We start from the raw sequence: 18,806 nt of genomic DNA on the forward strand, positions 1-18,806 counted from the left end.
ATCAAGAATATATATCCTTTATGACGGCTAAGGCGACTAATTCGAGATGTTACAATGAAATGACTGTGCCAAATTTCAAATTAGGTTAGGTTCAAGTGTCAGTCTGCTATCAGATTTACTTAGACGTTTGTGTAAATTGTTCTTATCATTGAACAATCCAGATCACTTTAAAAAGCCCAACAAGTTGCGAATGTAAAAATGCAAATTTGCCCATGAACATTCCATTAAGGAACAGGGACAAATTTATCACAGATCAATGATTGCTGTCCGATTCAAGTTTTAGCTCAATAATAAAGGTCCTCCTTTTTATAGCCGAGTCAAAACGGTGTGACGCATTGGAACACATCTTTGAAGAGTACCTCTTAAAAGTCCCCAGCATTAGGAGAGGATAACCACCGCCAATTTTTCTAATGTTCTCTCCAGGATTCGAACCCAGGCGTTCACTATCATAGGCTGACATGCTAACCTCTGCGCTACGCCGGCCTCCGTTATTAGCCTGATGAAAATCCTCATTGCACTCACGAATCAACACTTCATTCCCAAAAAAATAATTGTTTGGTGCGGTTTGCATGCCGGCGTCGTCATTGGGCCATACTTCTTCGTCGACGATGCCAAGCGTCAAGTAACCGTGAATGGACAACGCAGATCCATATCTTCCGGAATTGGAAGATATGGACATGGTGGTAACAGGACGGTTTATTGAAGAGTGTTGTTGTTGTTGCTGTAGCAGTTTGTTGTGTTCTATCTTTCGTCTGCTTGATTCGGTTGAGTGTCAAGATCCAGGAACTCAGCGACTAAGATGGGGTGGGTCTGGTTCTGAGTCGAGTGGATCTGGCAGGGCAGTTAAACCGTAGAAGTATTTCGTGTGGTCCCTGGTCACAATCCGGACATACATCCTGCATGTCGGTATCAATCCTTGCTCTGTAGGAGTTGAGGCGGCTGGAACGTAATTGAGCCAGAACTACTCTGGTTTGCCGGGGGAGGTCAATTTTGTTCAGGTGCAATGGAAGGCGGTCGTTCTAATAGAACTACATTCACCCGATAGCCATTTACCGCATCTGCAACCGTGTCTGCATAAATGTTGTCTAGAACTTCTTGATATGCCGCTTGATCTAGAGGTTCCCTCTTGTAGCACTGAACCTCACGCTCTAGATCATGTAGATCTACCTTAAGGCTTCTGGGCGTTGGATACCTATCCACAAGATGAAGATTTGGATGGTCTCTACGATAACAGCCCAAAAGGTATTGCTAAGACAGCATATAAATATATAAAGCATATAAATAGTTATGTCTTCGCACTGGTGGAGGTGGTCTACATCTGATCTGAATATTATTCCACTGCGTGTCACAAAGCTGAGGAGACCACACTGGAGCTGCATAATTTACCACAAACTGGCCAATTGCTTTGTACGTGGTCAACAAGGTTTCTTTGTCTGCACCCCAAGTGCTGCCAGCAAGTGACTGGAGGACCTTGCTTCTACTTTTGACTTTCTTTGACATTGTTGTGGCATGTGGGGAGAATGTGTAAGAGCCGTCAATTGTGACGCCAAGTATTTTGGGACACTTGATGGTCGGAGTCATTTCTCCATCAGCTCGGCATTCACCTCACGCGTATTTGTAGTGAGCAATGTGGCTGAAGATTTGATGAAAGATATCTTCAGATTTCTTGCAGCGAAATATGATGCAAGTTCATTGAGGTAGAAGTTCAACCTATCGAAGATGTCAACAATGAGTGGGGGCCCTGATGCCAAGATCGTATAATCGTCCGTATATGATACGATCTCTATGTCGTCTGGAGGGGGTGGAATGGAGGATAGGTAGAGGTTAAACAGTGCCGGAGATATCACCCCGCCTTGGGGAACTCCCTGTTTCACTCTGCGGTGCTTCGACTTCTTATCCCTAAATTCCACAAATGACTGGCGACCACACAGACAAGGCCTGGCTGCAGGGACGTGTAGGTGATGTCCTCAAATAATTTGGCATGGCTGACCGTGTCGAATGCTTTCATTAGGTCCAGTGCCACGAGGACCGACCTATCCTGTCCTGGGCTGATTGAAGCCACGGCAAATGTGTGCGGTGATGTTGTTGTGTTGTTGTGCTATGCAGTCTTCGAAATCCATGTTGATGCTCGGCGAATGGAAATACTCCTACGAGGCTCGAGAGGAGTAATGCCTCAAGCGTCTTTGCTACTGGTGAGAGAAGGAAGATCAATCTGTACGACTCCACCAAACTCGGGTCCTTTCCAGGCTTCAGTAGCGGTCTCACTTCCCCCATTTTCCAGAAATCGGGAACTTAAGAGTGTTCAAGAACCAGTTGAGAACAGTTGTAGGGTACTCAACCACAGGTAAATCCAGATTCTTCAGCATCAGCGTAAGGTTTCCGTCGGGGCCCAACACCTTGGATGATTTGGCGCCACGGATGACATTCGTAACTTCGCCCACGGTAAGTTATGATGGCTGTTCATGGAAGAGGCAATTAATGTACTCTCTGAAGCCAGCTCAACCGGCCTTCTTCTTCTTCAGAGGTTATGAAGTCGGGTGGTCGGTCGATGGTGAGAACTATGGGGAAGTGGTCTGACCCCAAAAAGATGACGGTTTGCCAGGATACGACACTCAGAAGATAAGGAGATGCAATGGAAATGTATGACGAGCTGCTGCACTTCTTCGTAATCCCAATGGGGGCATCCCATTCACCATGCAAAACGTGGAGCCTTCAATCTGCTCTATGATGTAGGCGGTTCTGGCAAACCGAACAGAGACAGGGTTCGGGGTTCTTTTCAATCCCGCCACGGACCAGAAGCGTGAGGAGAAATCATTCCGGGATGTGCCTCTCCCATGACGAAAAAAGGACGAACACGTGCACAGTGGCGGCAGCACTTGCCGATGAAGGATTCCATCAGGTCAATCCGGTGCGTACAACCGGCTGCCATGGGATTGAAGAGTGAGTTGGATGCGAGTGTTATCTCAAGAAATGGTTCAGTCCATTGGCAGCCTCGATCTAGACTTTTTTCTATGGAGCTGCGTCAAGTCATTGGACTATGGCAACAAGCCGACGACGTTGGCAGAGCTCAGAGCCTACCTTGAACGGGAAATAGCGACCGTTTCGAATGAAATGAGTGGCCGAGTCATGGAAAATAAGGGGAAAAGTATTAACTAACGTGTCCGCAGTGGTCATATGCACGAGCCCATAATAAAGATTTTAAAATATCTGAAATGGTTTGGTTTTATTTAAAAAAAAAATTGTTGTCGAGTCCCTATTGGAAAACCCTGCTTTCCATAACCTCACCAACGGCACAGAATACTAATTAGCCTTGAGCAAACCTGCAATGAAAATAATACAAATAAATTAAGCATTGGAAAATGGAATCAAACGAGGATAATTATTATTGAATATATAAACATTGACTGAAATAATACCAAAAATAAACATTAAATGTGCATTTTAAATCCAATTTCCTGCCAAAATTCCCCCAACTGAGGCAAACGATTGGATTTTTATGAAATTTTACATATTAATTTTGTTTGTTTTTTTTTTTTTTTGCAACAGGCGTCTACACCTGCATTGCAGAGAATGATAATGGCCGCACAAATTTATCAGCCACCATCAGAGTGGAACGGGTACGCAGTGCTCCACGTCTGCTGATTGAACCTTTCAATCTGGATGCATTGAGTGGCACCAGCATTGAGTTGCCCTGCAAGACAGAGGAGACCGATGGGATACAGGTGAGTGCCGTTTGTTTTATTCATAGAGAAGCGGCGCACCAACTGTAACTGTAGCCTTTTTCTCCTTATGGCACTTCAAAATTTTAATTAACAGGGCCTGAAGGTGCACCAGGAGATTCTCTAACCTCTTTTTGTCGATGACATCTATTTATATGAAAAATTGTTCTTTTTGTTTTTCTCTTAACTCCATTTTGTTTTTTTAATTCATTTTTGTGTTCTTTGCAGATAACATGGCGTAGAGATGGACGGATTATTGATCCGAATGTTCAAACATCAAACAAATACGAAATCAGTGGCACGGGCAGTTTGTTTGTGCGCAACGTAACCATATTCGATGGGGGACGCTATGAATGCTCGGTGAAAAATGATTTTGGCCGGTCAACAGCATCGGCATTTGTTACCATAAGGTAAGTCGATAGTCAATAGGTGTAAAGTGAAGCGGGGATGATGTATCTATTTCTTTTTCAATGCATTCTATGATATGTTGCCCCTTTCACACGATGTGTGCTTTGTGAATAACAAGTGTGTAAAACGTTAGCTTCTGGTTGCTATCCTGATCCAAAGCTGCTGATATGCTTTGTTGACTCTATACCAAGGAAATGAGAATATTTCAATTTCAAAGGCCTTTTCAAACAACAAAAACCTAGACTTGTTTTCTGAACTATTCTATGTTCAAGGATAACAAATAAAAGCGAACTGAAACTGTGTTAACTTGGAGGGAAAAAATGTACATCAATGGACTCTGCAAAAAATATACCTGCATAACAAAATCTTAACATGAACAAGTAAAAGCGTGCTAAGTTCGGCTGGGTCGAATCTTATAAACTCTCCACCATCGATCACATATGTCAAGTTCTTTGCCCGGTGTCTTTCTATAGGCAAACAAAGGATAATGGATAAGTATTGCTGTTGGTTATAAACCGACTTCTCACCTGCGCCTGGATGCGTATGAAAGCTCGTCAAGAACTAACGAATCTTGTAAGGATGAACTGCTGACGGAATCAAAAGACAAGTCTAACGCAATTGTGGTGGAAGTTCTGAATCCTGACTATGGTCCGGTTTCTGCAGATAAATCTCCACCATTGTAATGCCGCTTCAGCGGCACTAAAGGCCCTCCCGATGGGAGGGATATTTGACGTGGTTCTTATCCAGAAACTGTGGGTGTGTGGAGGAATGGTTCGTGGACTAAGGATTCCGGTATTTAAACTACTCAAGGGTACGGGTAATGGGAGACACAGAGCTTTTATTCTTGCAAAGAGTAGTCTAAATGTTTTTTTTTTTAAGATTCAGTAGTAGCCAGCCTTGAAATAAATAAGTCTCATTACTGGCTGGCTTCCCTACATATGGCACAAGATTCAGAGATGCCGCCTTCAAACCGTAAGTTGCTAGTTGAAGCGCTTCTGCAGGGAAGAGGAGCCTCATAGTAGGAAGGGGATAAACCGACCTTTATTACCAGGAACAGGCAGGAGGTACTTAATATTACCTTTGTATCGGATGATATTAGCGCAAGAATATGCGACTGGGAACTGTTGGTTTACCACAGCTGCTCCGATCCTCGTTATATTAGTTTCAGCCTTTGAAGAAATACTGCGGAAGTGGTCTCTCGGATAAACAGAAGCAGGGCGGATTGGGATAAATTTCGGCACAAATTCTAGATTTATCTCGTTTAAACCGTTGCGTAGAGCGGACATTTTGTTATTTCACTCCGCAATAATTTTCCTGTAACTCGTAATAGGTCATTATTTTTGGAAGAAAAATTTAAGTCACTCAAGAATAGCTGCGATAGAGGTATCCATATCCAGTGGCAGATCTAGAGCCTGAGAGTAGGCTTAGAATGGAGAAAGACCTAACAGCTGCGGTGGTGGTATCAGGCCGTAGCATGCCTGCTACTGAAACTTCGACTGGTGGGGCGGCTGCTCCAGGCTCTACTAGCCAACAGCATGGGCTTTTGACGAAGACACCTGGTTTGAGTCTAAAGGAAAAAACCGAACCTATTTTTTCTTCGCATGCCTATAATTTGCCTAGGCCATCGCTCTTCCCCGGCAACCCAACACGCTCTTTAAGAGGTTGGAATAATAGAAGACGCATCGCTCTCTGGTTTATTGAGAGAGGCTCGGGAATTCGCTGCAAAGGCTACCCTAAAGACTACACGTCTAGTTTCAGAAACTGCACCGCAGTCAGCCAATAGGCTGCGATCACCTGGAGAGCATCCCTTGCCTAAAAGGACAAGGGCGAACAATAGTAAGATTGGTCCAAGAACCTTTGCTAATGTCGCTAGGGATAGTTTGGTAATGGCAGTTATCGACAAGGGAGAAAATCAAGGCTGCATACCTAGGAATAATTGGAGTGGGATAGTCAATGGACTGTCATCTGTATACTCCGATGTCTTTGCAGAATTTCCTGGGTTTCCTCCAGTTTGTGATGATGCAGGCTGGTATCGGGGCCGATACAGACTAATTGCCTTCGGGGATCAACGCTCAATTGAAATGTATCGATGTGTGCTAAAAAACATTGGTAAGATCTGGCCAGGCGCAGCACTAGATTTTGTCAAGAAGGAATGTAATCCCAATCTTTCAACGACTTACTGGATGATTCGTAGATTGGATAAGGCTGATGGTGACCGGAGACATGACGTATTCGTGCTCAACTTCGGCTGTCTCGCAGACCTCAACAAGTCTTAAGGGGTTGTATCCTACGGATTCAACAAGTTGAAACTAAAGGTCTATTGAAGCGGTGGGGTTGGGGAATCAGGAGACGACTCAGCAGTTGTTGCTGAACACTGGAACTATCGGCCACATCGCTAAAGTCTAGCGGATTGCAAGAGACTGAAAATCCCTCTGCCACAATCGAGACAGGAGGCGACAAGCCTATGGGGGTGGGTCGTCCGGTTGAACTGGGCTCAATGTGTGTGCCAGCGGGGAAGCACGGAGCTCAAGGAGAATTCGTCCACACCGCAAGGGTCCAGTGTCCTGAGGAAGAGTGGTTCCACAGCTTTCCCTGAATGCGTAAGGAAGCTCATCATGACAAGATCTAACAAATATTGTGAGGGTGAACTCCTGGTGGAATCAGAAGACGAGGCTAACACAATAGTGGCGGAAGTTCTAAATCCTGACTATGGTCCGGTTTGTACAGATAAATCTTCACCTTTTTAAGGCCGCTTCGGCGGCACTAAAGATCCTCCTAATGGTAGGGCTATTATTCTTGCAGAGCTACTATTCTTGCAAAGAGTAGTCTAAATGTTTTTCTTCTTCCGTCGCTAAGCACTGAAGATTCAGTAGTAGACAGGCTTGAAATAAATAAGTCTCATTACTGGCTGGCTTCCCTATATATGGCACACGATTCAGATATGACGCCTTCAAACCTTAAGTCGCTGGTTGAAGCCTCTTCTATAGGGAAGAAGAGCCTCATTGTAGAAAGTGATGCTAATGCACATCACCAAATATGGGGAAGTTCGGATGTCAACGAAAGGGGTGAGCTGCTTATCGAATATATTAAAAGTTGCAATCTAGCGATTTGTAATAAAAGGATAAACCGACCTTTATTACCAGGAACAGACAGGAGGTACTAGGTATTACCATCGTATCGGAAGAATTTGCGACTGGGAAGTGTTGGATGACCGCAGCTGCTCTGATCATCGTTATATTAATTTCAGTCTTTGAAGAAATACTGCAGAAGTGGTCCCTCGGCTAAACAGAAGAAAGACGAATTGGGCGGAGGATGTGGATAATGGTCAAGCGGATCACAAAAGCCCTGAATGACTCGCTTGTGTCAGCATGTCCTAGTGCCACCCCAAGGGGCAAACAGCAACCGCCACGGTGGACCCCAGAGCTGATTGGTCTAAGGAAGGACTGCAGAAAACTCTTCTACAAGTGCACCACATGATTGGGACATCTATAAGGCTGAGTTGAGAATATTTAAGGGCGAGGCGAAATTCTGCAACTTCGTTAAGGTTACATCTGAGGGCTCTAGGCTAAGGAAGATTCTGCCCTCTACACCTATTACGTATATTCATGTATCGACAATGTCTAATGAGGAAACACTAGAACTACTCGTTGATACAAATTTCCCGGGAAATTCCCCAACGGACAAAGTGGCGCCAGAAGAGGTTGTTACTGGTATGCATTCGTCGGAGACCATTAGGGAAATTGTGTCTGAGCCGAAAATCCTTTGGGCGATAAGAAGTTTCGACTCCTTTAAGTCCCCAGGCCCTGATAATGTATCGCCATTTGAATTATAGGCTACGTCTGATAGACTGGTTCCTTGGCTGAGAAGATATACCTTGCTTATATCAACGTGTTTTATATATCGTGGGATGGAGGGACACAAAGGTCATATTCATTCCTTACCATACGAAGGCGAAAGGTTTTCGTCCTATTAGTCTAGGGCAAGATCCCTGGAGATCGCTGGTCTCGGCAGCAGCATGCATATAGTAAAGGAAAGTCCACAGAAACAGCCCTTCATGACCTAGTCGGCTACATAGAGGGTTCTCTCGCTGTCAAGGAATTTACAATGTTAGCATTTCTTGACATTGAAGGTGCTTTCAATGATGTAAAACCGGCGTCAATCATGAAGGTGTTAGAGTTTCTAGGCATCAACTCTACCATAAGAAAGTTTATAATAACTTACTTACTAAAGGATGCATTACGGCAGGCTTGGGATCTGTGGGTCTAAAAAGATGGGTCAGCAGAGGAACTCCTCAATGAGGTGTACTCTCTCTCTCCGTTTCTTTGGAATATAGCCATTAACAATATATTATTGTCCATGGAAGAAAAAGGTGTAAAAGCGGTCGCTTATGGCGGTCGGTATGCTTATGACGTCACTATATTGCGGTTAGGGAAAAGTTTCCCAATACTCTAAGATATACTTCAGGAAGCTCTACGTGCAACATCGAAATTGGCTACCAAAAGTGGTCTTGGTATAAATCTGTGCAAGACAGAAATGGTTCTCTTCAGCAGGAGATACAAGTTGCCTACAGTGGCACCTGTCTCCTTGGGAAGAGAGAATGTTCCATTTACAGAAAGCGCAAAATACCTAGGTGGTTTGCTGGACAGGAAGTGGAACTTCAAATCCAACATTTTGGAATGGGCAAGAAAGGCAACTCTTGCCCTATACATCTGCAAGAGAGCCAGCTGCAAAAGTTGGAGGTTTAGACCGCGCGGTATATACTGCAGTTGTCAGACCTATAATGCTATACGTTGTAGTTCTGGTGGACGGCGCTTCAAAAGTCCCCCTTTTGTTCAATACTCAGTTGGATTCATAGAATGATTTGTTTATGTCACACAGCCACACTGAGGACAACACCATCTGATGCACTGAATTTAATGCTACACCTAATGCCTCTGGACGTTCTGGTTAGATTACTGCTGCAAGGTTAAGGTAGCTTTCTCTTCGCTCTTGCGGTGGCTACGTACACTTTGTTATCGTTGATACAATGCCTGATGTTCCAGACAGTACACTTGGCCTGAGCCGCTTTTTGAGAAAAAGTACAGTATCACTATAACTAATAGGACCGATTGGAACTACAACATAGAAGTTACATACACATCTATGCGGATGGTTCCAAAGTAAAATATCACTGTAGTGTGTATCTAGTGGAGATCCTTGCAATTTCCTATCCAGGAAAACACCCAACTATTTTGCGCTTTCAGCAAATGGAACATTCTTTCCTTCCAAGGAGACAGGTGCCACTGTAGGCAACTTGTATCTCCTGCTGAAAAGAACTACTTCTGTCTTAGACGGATTTACGCCATAACCACTTTCGGTAGCACACTTCGCCGTAGTAAGGCTTTCTGCAGTATCGGGTTTTTTAATAAGAGCGCTACAAAAGTTTTTTGAAATAAAACAAAAACGGTTGTGCCATTATTTATGGAACTCGATTTCTTTTGCATGGCCAACACGAGCACGCAGACGACGCTGTCCAGACGCTGAACCCAATTTTTGGCGGTTTTCAAGCATAAATCGGCCGATACTGCTGCATGTTTCACATTCGATATTCGTACGAAGTTCATCAGTCGTTGCTGGCTTATTGGCATAGACCACAGACTTGACGTAGCCCCACAGGAAATAGTCTTACGGTGTCAAATCGCACGACGGAGGCGGCCAATCGACTGGACCATTTCGTGAGATAACACGTTCTCCAGACTTGGTTTTCAATAAATTGATTGTAACATTCGCTGTGTGGCTTGTGGCACCGTCTTGTTGGAAGTCAAGTCCATATCTTGCAATTGGGGCCAAAAATATTCTGTTATCATTGAACGGTAAAAATTCCCATTCAAAGTAACGTGTCGGTCTTATTCATTACGGAGACTTAAGGCGTCGATAGGAAATCTAAATGTAACCAAGGAGGTTTCGAATCAGTAACCTGAAACCACACTTGAGGTCGACTGCGAGACACTACTGCGGCAAGGTCTCGAACTGACGGTTCTATGGTACTGGATGTTCATGCTATACGAATGGATCAAAGAGGACAAAGTGGTCCTGGGGGTCTACACTGAGGATCCCGGAGGCTAAGATATGTTTTTGTCTACGTCTCCATTGGAAACCATTTCTTGAATATAGTCTTCTCAGTGACCTTTCCGTGGTCTCCTTCTGTTAGTCCTCAATCTATGTGTTGTAGTCTATCTCGACAGTCGTCTCAGTAGTCTATCCTTGATCTCGCTGATCGTCGGCTGAACTTGGGTAGGATCGTTACCACGTCGTTTCTCCCATGTCCGAGTTGATTGTCATACCTCATAGAATGCAATCCGTCCACCGAGTGATATAACAACTATATGTAGGTAGCAAAGTGTTCCAGTTCTTCATTCGTTTAAAATAGGGCTGTTGAGTCTAGCACTCGACTCCGTCCCCAGGTCGGAGTACTAAGCCGGACTCGGGCGACTCCGACTTTGACTCCGTCCTTAAAAACTCGACTCCGGTCGACTTCGCAGTCCAGGTTTAAAATTTTGCCTATGGTAACCTCCTTCTGTTAAATTCTCCATAGAAATGAGAACTTAAAATGCTATTCTGGGTATTTTAAACTTGATATAAAATCTTCACAAAAGACTGCTTGTTAGTGTCCCCTTCTTTGTTATTCTCACAGTTTTTACAGTAACTGTCTCTCAAAATATTTCCAAGACTGTATCCAAAATCTTTATAGGGAAGTAACAGTTTATACACTGATGGATGGAGAAGAAAAGTCCAAGGCCGATATGGAAGCCATACAAAAAATGTTTGTTGTTGTGGAATTGTAAATGGTCACGTCAACACAATAATGCTCACTTTTTTAAATCACTGCAATATCTATACTAACAAACAACAGAGGACTAAATGAAAGTCGATGTTTCCACAGTGGGTCTTTTTCGCTTCTCCTTCTGGGTGCAGCACACTAATGGTGCAGGGTGTGAAAAATGTTGCTAACAATCCATTAATTTTTTTTTTGTTTTTGTTTTTGGCATAGAAAATTTTAATATTATTTTAATTACATGCTTTAGGACATTCATGATTTGCATCATGAAACTAGTCTTCAAGTTTTCCTTTTGCCTTTGCCAGTGTTCCTTCAAATGCAAATAACTAAACAGGAACAACAAACTCGCATAGAATGCTTATGCTTAGAGTATTTTACGTAGGAGGCGACCAAAAAGCAAAAGAGGAGGAGTGACTCGCACAAACTGCATAAACTTTCATAATTAATTGTGTAAAGAAAGAATGTAAAAATATCTCACTTTGCATATTAAATGAAATTTAAATACTTCGCTCTCCCAACATCCGAGAAAGCGGTCAGCAAAATGATATGACTCGGCACAAGAAAAGTGCATAAAACTTTAAGCAACAAAAAGCGAACATTTCTGAGTCCACAATGACTTTATGAATAGTTTAAAGCAACGGAGCAAAGCTTTGACAGGTAATTGGATTTAATTTGATATTATAAACAGAGGGGGAATTAAGAGCCTTTTTAACACCATAAAAGAACAATGTTGTTTATATAAAATGAACAAACAAAATGCATTAAGTAAAAATGCAAGAAGGAGCTCCGATTTCTTTTCGACGTCAGCGTTTTTCCTTACGTGTCGAAATACTGCTCTCTATTTGAATCTGATTAGTCCAATCTCCCTCTGTGTTAGTTTGGACTCGCTCCTGCTTACGAACATCCGTAGTTAAGAGTAAGCTCTTTGATAGACATCTCTTGCTTTGTTGACACGTCAAGATCCAATGCACTCTGCCTTGTGAGAACAGAACCTCCAACTTCTGCTCTAGTCTGTTGCGGACCTACTAAGAAATGCTGGACTCGTCATGAATCAGGTATCTTCAAAGATGCAGGGAATTCCCGCTTTGCGTGATTCGGTAGATACCGACTTTACAGAAAAGGGAGTAAGGATTATGTGAAGTTTTAGTTCCTGGTAATGTTGCACTTCGGGTTTCTATATAGAAGGGAGGCTCAGAAAGGGAGACTTCCATGAACAACTTTGACGCCCTTTCTGATTCCATTACATACATTTTGGAGGATTTCCTGGGCAGTAAAATCGTTGCCGCTGGGGATTTCAATGTCCAACATGATTGAAACTTTCAATACGAATTTGAGAGTTCCGGGTCGAATGCAAGAATTGAAAGTAAGGAAGAAGGTAACTGGGTTCACGGTACTTAAGGATATTGAAGAAGAAGCAGAGGCATCAAATATTGAGAAAGTGCTCAAAAGAACATCCAAGTAAATGTTTCGCAAAGTATTCATAGTCTCGTCTACAACGACGACCGTAAACAAACCGTAGTATGCTGTGGAAACACTTCTGGAGCCTAAGCAGGAGCCGAAATATACCTCAGCACCATACAATATATGAGGCATCAGCAACGAATGAGCCAGCATATATTTTATTTGTGTGGGTAAAATAACATTCAAATTGTAGAGCTTTTTAAGTATAAAGTTTAATTTGGAGCAGATTTGTGCAATGTGCAAAGAGAATACAATATCCGAATCAATTACAAAGCCCAATGAGGTCATAGTATCAGTCGATGTGACAACATTGTTTTGAACAATAATATTTTGAGGAGAGTAGTGATGACGTGAGCTATTGAATACCACGCATTTTGTTTTACCAATGTTAATTGTTAAGTTATTTGACCGAGCCCATTGACAAACTCGTCCAATATCTTCATCAAGGTTCGAGATGCAACTTTCTAACGTACCGGAGTCAGCTGTACTTAAGAACTGAAAATCATCGGCATATATTGCTAAGTCCACATGTTGTACATAAGAACGAACGTCATTAACATAGAGCATAAACAAAACAGGTCCCAAGACAGAACCTTGGGGTACACCAGTAGAAATAGAATTAACATTAGAAACACGATCATTGCAGACTACATACTGCGAGCGATTTGACAAAAATGACATAAGAAGTCTATAAGAGGTATGCGACAAATTGAAATTGTTAAAGAGTTTTAAAAAAAGAGTGTTATGGTCAACAGAATCAAAAGCTTTGCTGAGGTCAAGTGCGGCAAGAATACAGGGATTGCCTTTATCAACAGCACGCCTGATCTCATCAGTAAGTTTGACCATAAGAGATGTGGTACTGTGGTGTTTTCTAAAACCCGATTGACAAGGGTCAATCAATGAAAATCGATTAAGATGATCACCAAGTTAATCCCTTATTATTATTTCAAATGCCTTCGATAATGCTGGAAGAATGGAGATTGGACGATAATCAGAACAACTTTGACCGGTAGTGTCTTTTTTCCGTAGGGGAGTAACTCTAGCTAGTTTCCATGCAACAGGAAAGACATTCATCATTAGGATAGTATTAAAAAAATGTAGTATATGCTGCTGAATATAAGGTAAGATTAACTTAATAAATCGAATAGGTATACCATCGGTTCCCAAAGCATTCGACTTAATTCTAAATATTGCACATTGTAATTCGTCCGGATATATATTTCTAAAGTTAAGGGTGTTGTTACGGCTATTAGAGTAAGAACTATTTATTTGGCTAAAATCAGGTACGAAGTTAGAAGTAGAAGAAGTAAAATAATTATTCAATAAACTAGGATCTATATCACAATTGCTATCACATATAACTGAATCAAGACTGCCGGTAGAGCGTATTTTAGACCACAATTCTCTCGAATCTGTGGAACCAGCAAAAAAACGAGTACCATATGAGCGTTTAACCCTTCTTATAGTATTACGAGCCATAGCCTTGTATCTCTTATGCCGCAAGTCATTTCTGGCAGAGGGTTCTTCAATAGAAGCGCGATATGCCAAATCCCTGTTAAGGATAGCTAACCGCACATCATTATTATTGTATCATTCTGGTTTGCCATATCTAATTATTTTCGTTTTCTCAGGAACATGCCTGTTGAACCAAATATAGAGTTTTTCATTTAAAACTGATAGCTGTAAGTTCGTACCAGTAGTACAGTAAATTGACGAAAAGTCAGTAAGCAATATACCGTTTACCAAACATTCTATATTGACAGAGCTGTAATCACGAAAAGATTTGAAAAAAGTATTACTGCTGGTAGGCAGTCGATATTGCAAAAGCATGAATGCATGTTTAGAATTAAGTGCGGGAAAGTTGAATTGGCTGCTCTGAATCACGGAGGCGGTGCAACTTACAAGAGTGTAATCAATAAGAGATAGAGAGTTTCGAACTAAGTCGAAGTGCGCAGGAATGTTGTTGTGGAGGACGGAAAGATTGCAGCGAGTTAAAGATAGTTTAAGACGTAAATACTTTCTAGAATCTAAAATATCACAGTTAAAGTCTCCTAAAATTATTACATTCGAGTATCTATCAACGATATCAGAAATCACATTTTCTAAAGCATCTAAATCTCCATTCGGCAAATATACAGTTCCCACAATTAACTCATCCATTCCAGAATTGATTCTTAAAAACAAGGCTTCACAATTCCTAGGTTCAGACGATGACAAGAGAACTTTTGCATTAAGATCTTTTGAAACATACATACCGACACCCCCTTCGCGCATTCCACTCCGATCAGCTCTAAAAAATTTATATCCGGAAATGCTAACAGCCTTAGTAGGTACATAAGGCTTAAGCCATGTCTCGGCTACACCTATAATGCTAAGATAACCACTGCTTAGTAAATTATTTATCTCGTCAAATATTGAAGAGTAACGGGAAGGTTTCAAAGATTGTGCATTAAAAAAGCCTATGTTCAAGAGGTTCCGATTAGAGCAAAATTGTCTTAAAAATGAGCCATCACTGATAATCTCACCGATGCAATTAGCCGCCATCATAGTGTCCGTCCAGAAAAGTGTGCGTTAGAACTAAAGTTAAAAAGATTATTAAAAACAGTAAAGAAAATGAGACTAAAATAACGTTTAACATATTAAAAAATATCAAAAATTATATCAAAAATAGCTGACTAAAAATTAATTTCGGTAAATTAAAACCAAAATCTAGATGATACTTGTCGAATTATTGAACAAGAGTCCTGTAATTCGACAACTAACCCTCCCTCCCTACCATATGACTCCTGAGGGCCAATACGTTGAGCTTTTCGCTGCGCATAATGGTTTGGCGCAACTAGTGAACGAACCGACACATATCGCATGTGTCCAAGGACATCAACATAATACTCTTGACTTTTTTTTAACCTCACACCCTGAAAAGTAGGAAGTTAATATTCTTGCACCTCTTGGTAACTCCAATCACTGCATTGTTTCAGCATCTTTTTCGTATTCTGCTTCCTCCCCAGTCCCGAAGCGGTCAATATTTTTATACGAAAAAGCACGTTAAGCTGAGCTAAATGGCTTCTTTCAGCATTTTAATTGGAAACTATGTTTTCTAGATGACGATATAAATGCTACTGTTGAAATGATTGAGAAGATAATTTTAAATGGAATGAGGACATTTATTTCAGTTTAGACTATAACAGCTAAATCGGACGACAAAAGTTGTTTTAACCAGACATGCAGAGATGCTGTCAGATCGAAAGAGGTGGCATTAAGGAACTGGCGCTTGGATAAAAATGCCAATACTGAACTGCTGCGCAAGCAGGCAAGATCTTCGTGTGCCAATGTGCTTAGGCGCGAAAAATTTCTTTACGAACAGCGTCTGCGTACTAAGGTTCTTGCTTCTACACGAAGAAGTAAGAGCTTATGGTCGTTCGTGAAAAGGGTAAAGGGTACCTTCATCCATTCCAACTCTTATTATGGATGATCAAACGTTCACTGACCCGGGCTAAGGCTAACCTGTGGGCTCATATATATGCAGGGAACTCTTCCCTGCCGGATAGCAATCAACCACTCCCCTCAATCAAAAATATATCTGTCGTCATGCCCCAAATAATTTTTCGAAATCGGGTTCTTGAGAACCTAGACGTAAATAAACCCCCGGGCCGGGATGGCATATCAAAACTTGTCTTGCGCAGGTGTTCTTCTACACGTGTTCGTCCATTGCGCAACCTTTTCAATCTTGCCTACCGTGCGGGAGTTTTCCCGGCGCGTTGGTAGGTTGCGAACGTTCTGCCATTACCCAGGAAGGGTGAGGCAAACAACTCTGCGAATTATCGGTCAATTGCTATATGCTCCGCTCTCTGCAAGGTTATGGAGAGCATGATTAATCACCATCTTGTGAGGTATTTAGAGTGTAATGGCCTTCCGCCGACCAACAGTATGGGTTCCCCAGAAATCGCTCTACGAGCGGCCCCATGGCATTTCTGTCGGAACGTTGGAGTCACTCAATCCACCAGTTTGGTTAGAGTAAGGTTGTGGCTCTGGATATTGGAAATACGATTGTCGCATTTGGTGTTCAGTTCGATTATGGTTTCGTTCTATTTATTTCGAGCTTTCTCAGAGATCGCACTATTCCAGTCGTTATAGATGGGTGCTCATCCAATGAGCATAAATTGACCGCAAGTGTCTGTTCTTTCTCCTTCTCTTCTTCTTAATTGCGGATGACAGTAATCTCTGTCATTCGTACTCATTCGACCATGGGCAGAGTCTTCGATAGATTGAGGACAAGAGATGGGTTATGGATGATACACTCTGCCAGGATTTGCTGGCCATTTCTGAGTGGTGTCGAATGAATCGAGTAGATTTAAATGCACGAAAAGCTCAGTGCTACTTTTTGTCACACAAACGATTCGCTGACCCATTACGATCATCTTTGTATATTAAAGGCATAGATGTTGAGCAATCAGAAGCTCTTGATGTTCTGGGCATGAAAATACAAAGTAATGTCCGTTTGGCTAAACATGCATTTGAAGTGTCGAAAGAATCATTCAAGCATTTAGGCTTCTTTAAACGATGTAAGAATTTGTTCACTTCGTCTGATATTCTTAACATGTTCACCACTTTCATAAGGCCGAAAATGGAGTACAACTCACATGTATGGGCTGGAGCTTCAAAATCATCCGTGGACCGTGTACAGAGGAGAGCGATGGCGTTGATTGGGAACAGTAGGGTATCCAACTCCATTGCCTCGTTTAAAATTCGTCGCAATGTGGGTTGTATGGCGCTGTTCTATCGGTACTTTAATGGTGTGTGTTCGTTTGATATTCGTCTTCTTATTCCTGATGCAAGGATGTTTGTGGAGACACAATACCAGACATGAACCAACTTAGGGGAGTGGTATTGAAAACAATTAAGGATTTTGTAAGTAGCATGGAATTCCTAACTTAAAATTTTCTTTTTAGAGGTTACTTAATTGTTTTAGAGCGCACAACAAGCCGATTACTGGCTTAGGTGTATGTCCATAGTGACATGGGGCGGATTAATATCTGACCCTCTTTTCAACCTAACCTAACCTAAGGATGTTTGTCAGGGATACTAGACATTCCAGGAACTCACACCCATTTGTAATTGATTGGCCAGCGGACCGCACAATGCATCATAGAGCGAATTCTTATTTCCAGCTAATGTTTTCCCACCCACTTTGACATCCAGAGATTTAAGACAAATGTCAATAACCACTACATGCTTCCAGGTATCAGATCGGAAACCTCGTTCATTCCATCCAGGTTTCCTATCGTCGCCTCGATTATACCGCGATGGTATGAGCTGCTCCTATTCTCAATCCATTCTCCCATCGCCTTTCTCTCATACCCGTAGTGGCTGCATTGCACTTAATCTGTAAGTCTATGGGTCGGATAATCTCCAGAGGCCTAGTGCCAAGAGAACATGTTCTCTGAACCTATTGTATTATCCTCAAGTTGCACTTTTTATCCATCCCAGTCCACTAAACTACTGAGACATAGGTAAGTATTGGTCTAATCACGCTCCTGTAGAGTCAGTGGAATATCCTCGGATTCAGGCCCCCCCAGAACTCCGATCTCCCGATTTATTCTCGGGCCTTGTCTTGTCAGATATCGAAATTGTTCTATTGAGGAAACTTAGTGCGTCAAATTGGCCCAACTTCGTCTTCTTCGTGACCCGGTATAATAAAGATCGGACTACATGTGGGTATAGATCGGGCTTTATTTGGATTTTGGGGCTCTCCCGATTTAAGGTCTTGGCCTACAAAGGCGCATTTTTTAACCGATTTCGCTGAAAATTGGTAGAGATGGTGGATATTTGACAATATTTAGGTAAAGCTCTCAGTATTTGTATATGGCTGTTATATGTTGCCCTGGAAGCAACAAATTTCTTCCGATTTTGCTGAAATTTTGCATGTGGTGTTCCGTTATGCCTTCCATCAACTGTGCTAATAACGTTTCAAATCGGTCTATAACCTGATATAGCTCTGATATAAATCGACCTCCCGTTTTAAGTTCTTGAGCCCCTGGAAGCCAAAATTTTTATCCGATTTGGCTAAAGTTTTGCACATAGTGTTCTCTTATATCTTCCAATAACTGTGTCAAGTACGGTTCAAATTTGTCGATAACCTGATATAGCTTCTATATATCTTATATATAAAAATCAATTTGTGTTTGTTTGTTTGTATGTTTGTGTGTTCCTTATAGACTCAGAAACGGCTGAACCGATTTTCTTGAAATTTTCACAGATGGTGCATAATAACGTCGTGGTGAAAATAGGGTACTAAATTTTTTGATATCTGAAGGGGGGCGGACCCTCCCCCTTACCCTAATTTTCAGAAACGCCAGATCTCGGAGATGGGTGGTGCGATTTAAGCGAAATTTTGTGTGCTC

At 42.0% G+C, this 18,806-nt stretch overlaps 1 protein-coding gene across 4 annotated transcripts in view; it reads left to right on the forward strand.

The window, feature by feature from the left end:
• LOC106090443 (peroxidasin) overlaps positions 1-18,806 on the forward strand; it is a 420,275-nt gene that overhangs the window by 347,808 nt on the left and 53,661 nt on the right. For all 4 annotated transcript variants that reach the window (XM_059360685.1, XM_059360686.1, XM_059360687.1 and 1 more), the window contains exons 8-9: positions 3,547-3,722; positions 3,948-4,129. In XM_059360685.1, coding sequence (XP_059216668.1) covers positions 3,547-3,722; positions 3,948-4,129 — 358 coding nt within the window. The remainder of the gene's footprint in view (positions 1-3,546; positions 3,723-3,947; positions 4,130-18,806) is intronic.

The sequence above is a fragment of the Stomoxys calcitrans genome, chromosome 1 (genome assembly GCF_963082655.1).
Source record: "Stomoxys calcitrans chromosome 1, idStoCalc2.1, whole genome shotgun sequence".
Lineage (NCBI taxonomy): Eukaryota > Metazoa > Arthropoda > Insecta > Diptera > Muscidae > Stomoxys > Stomoxys calcitrans.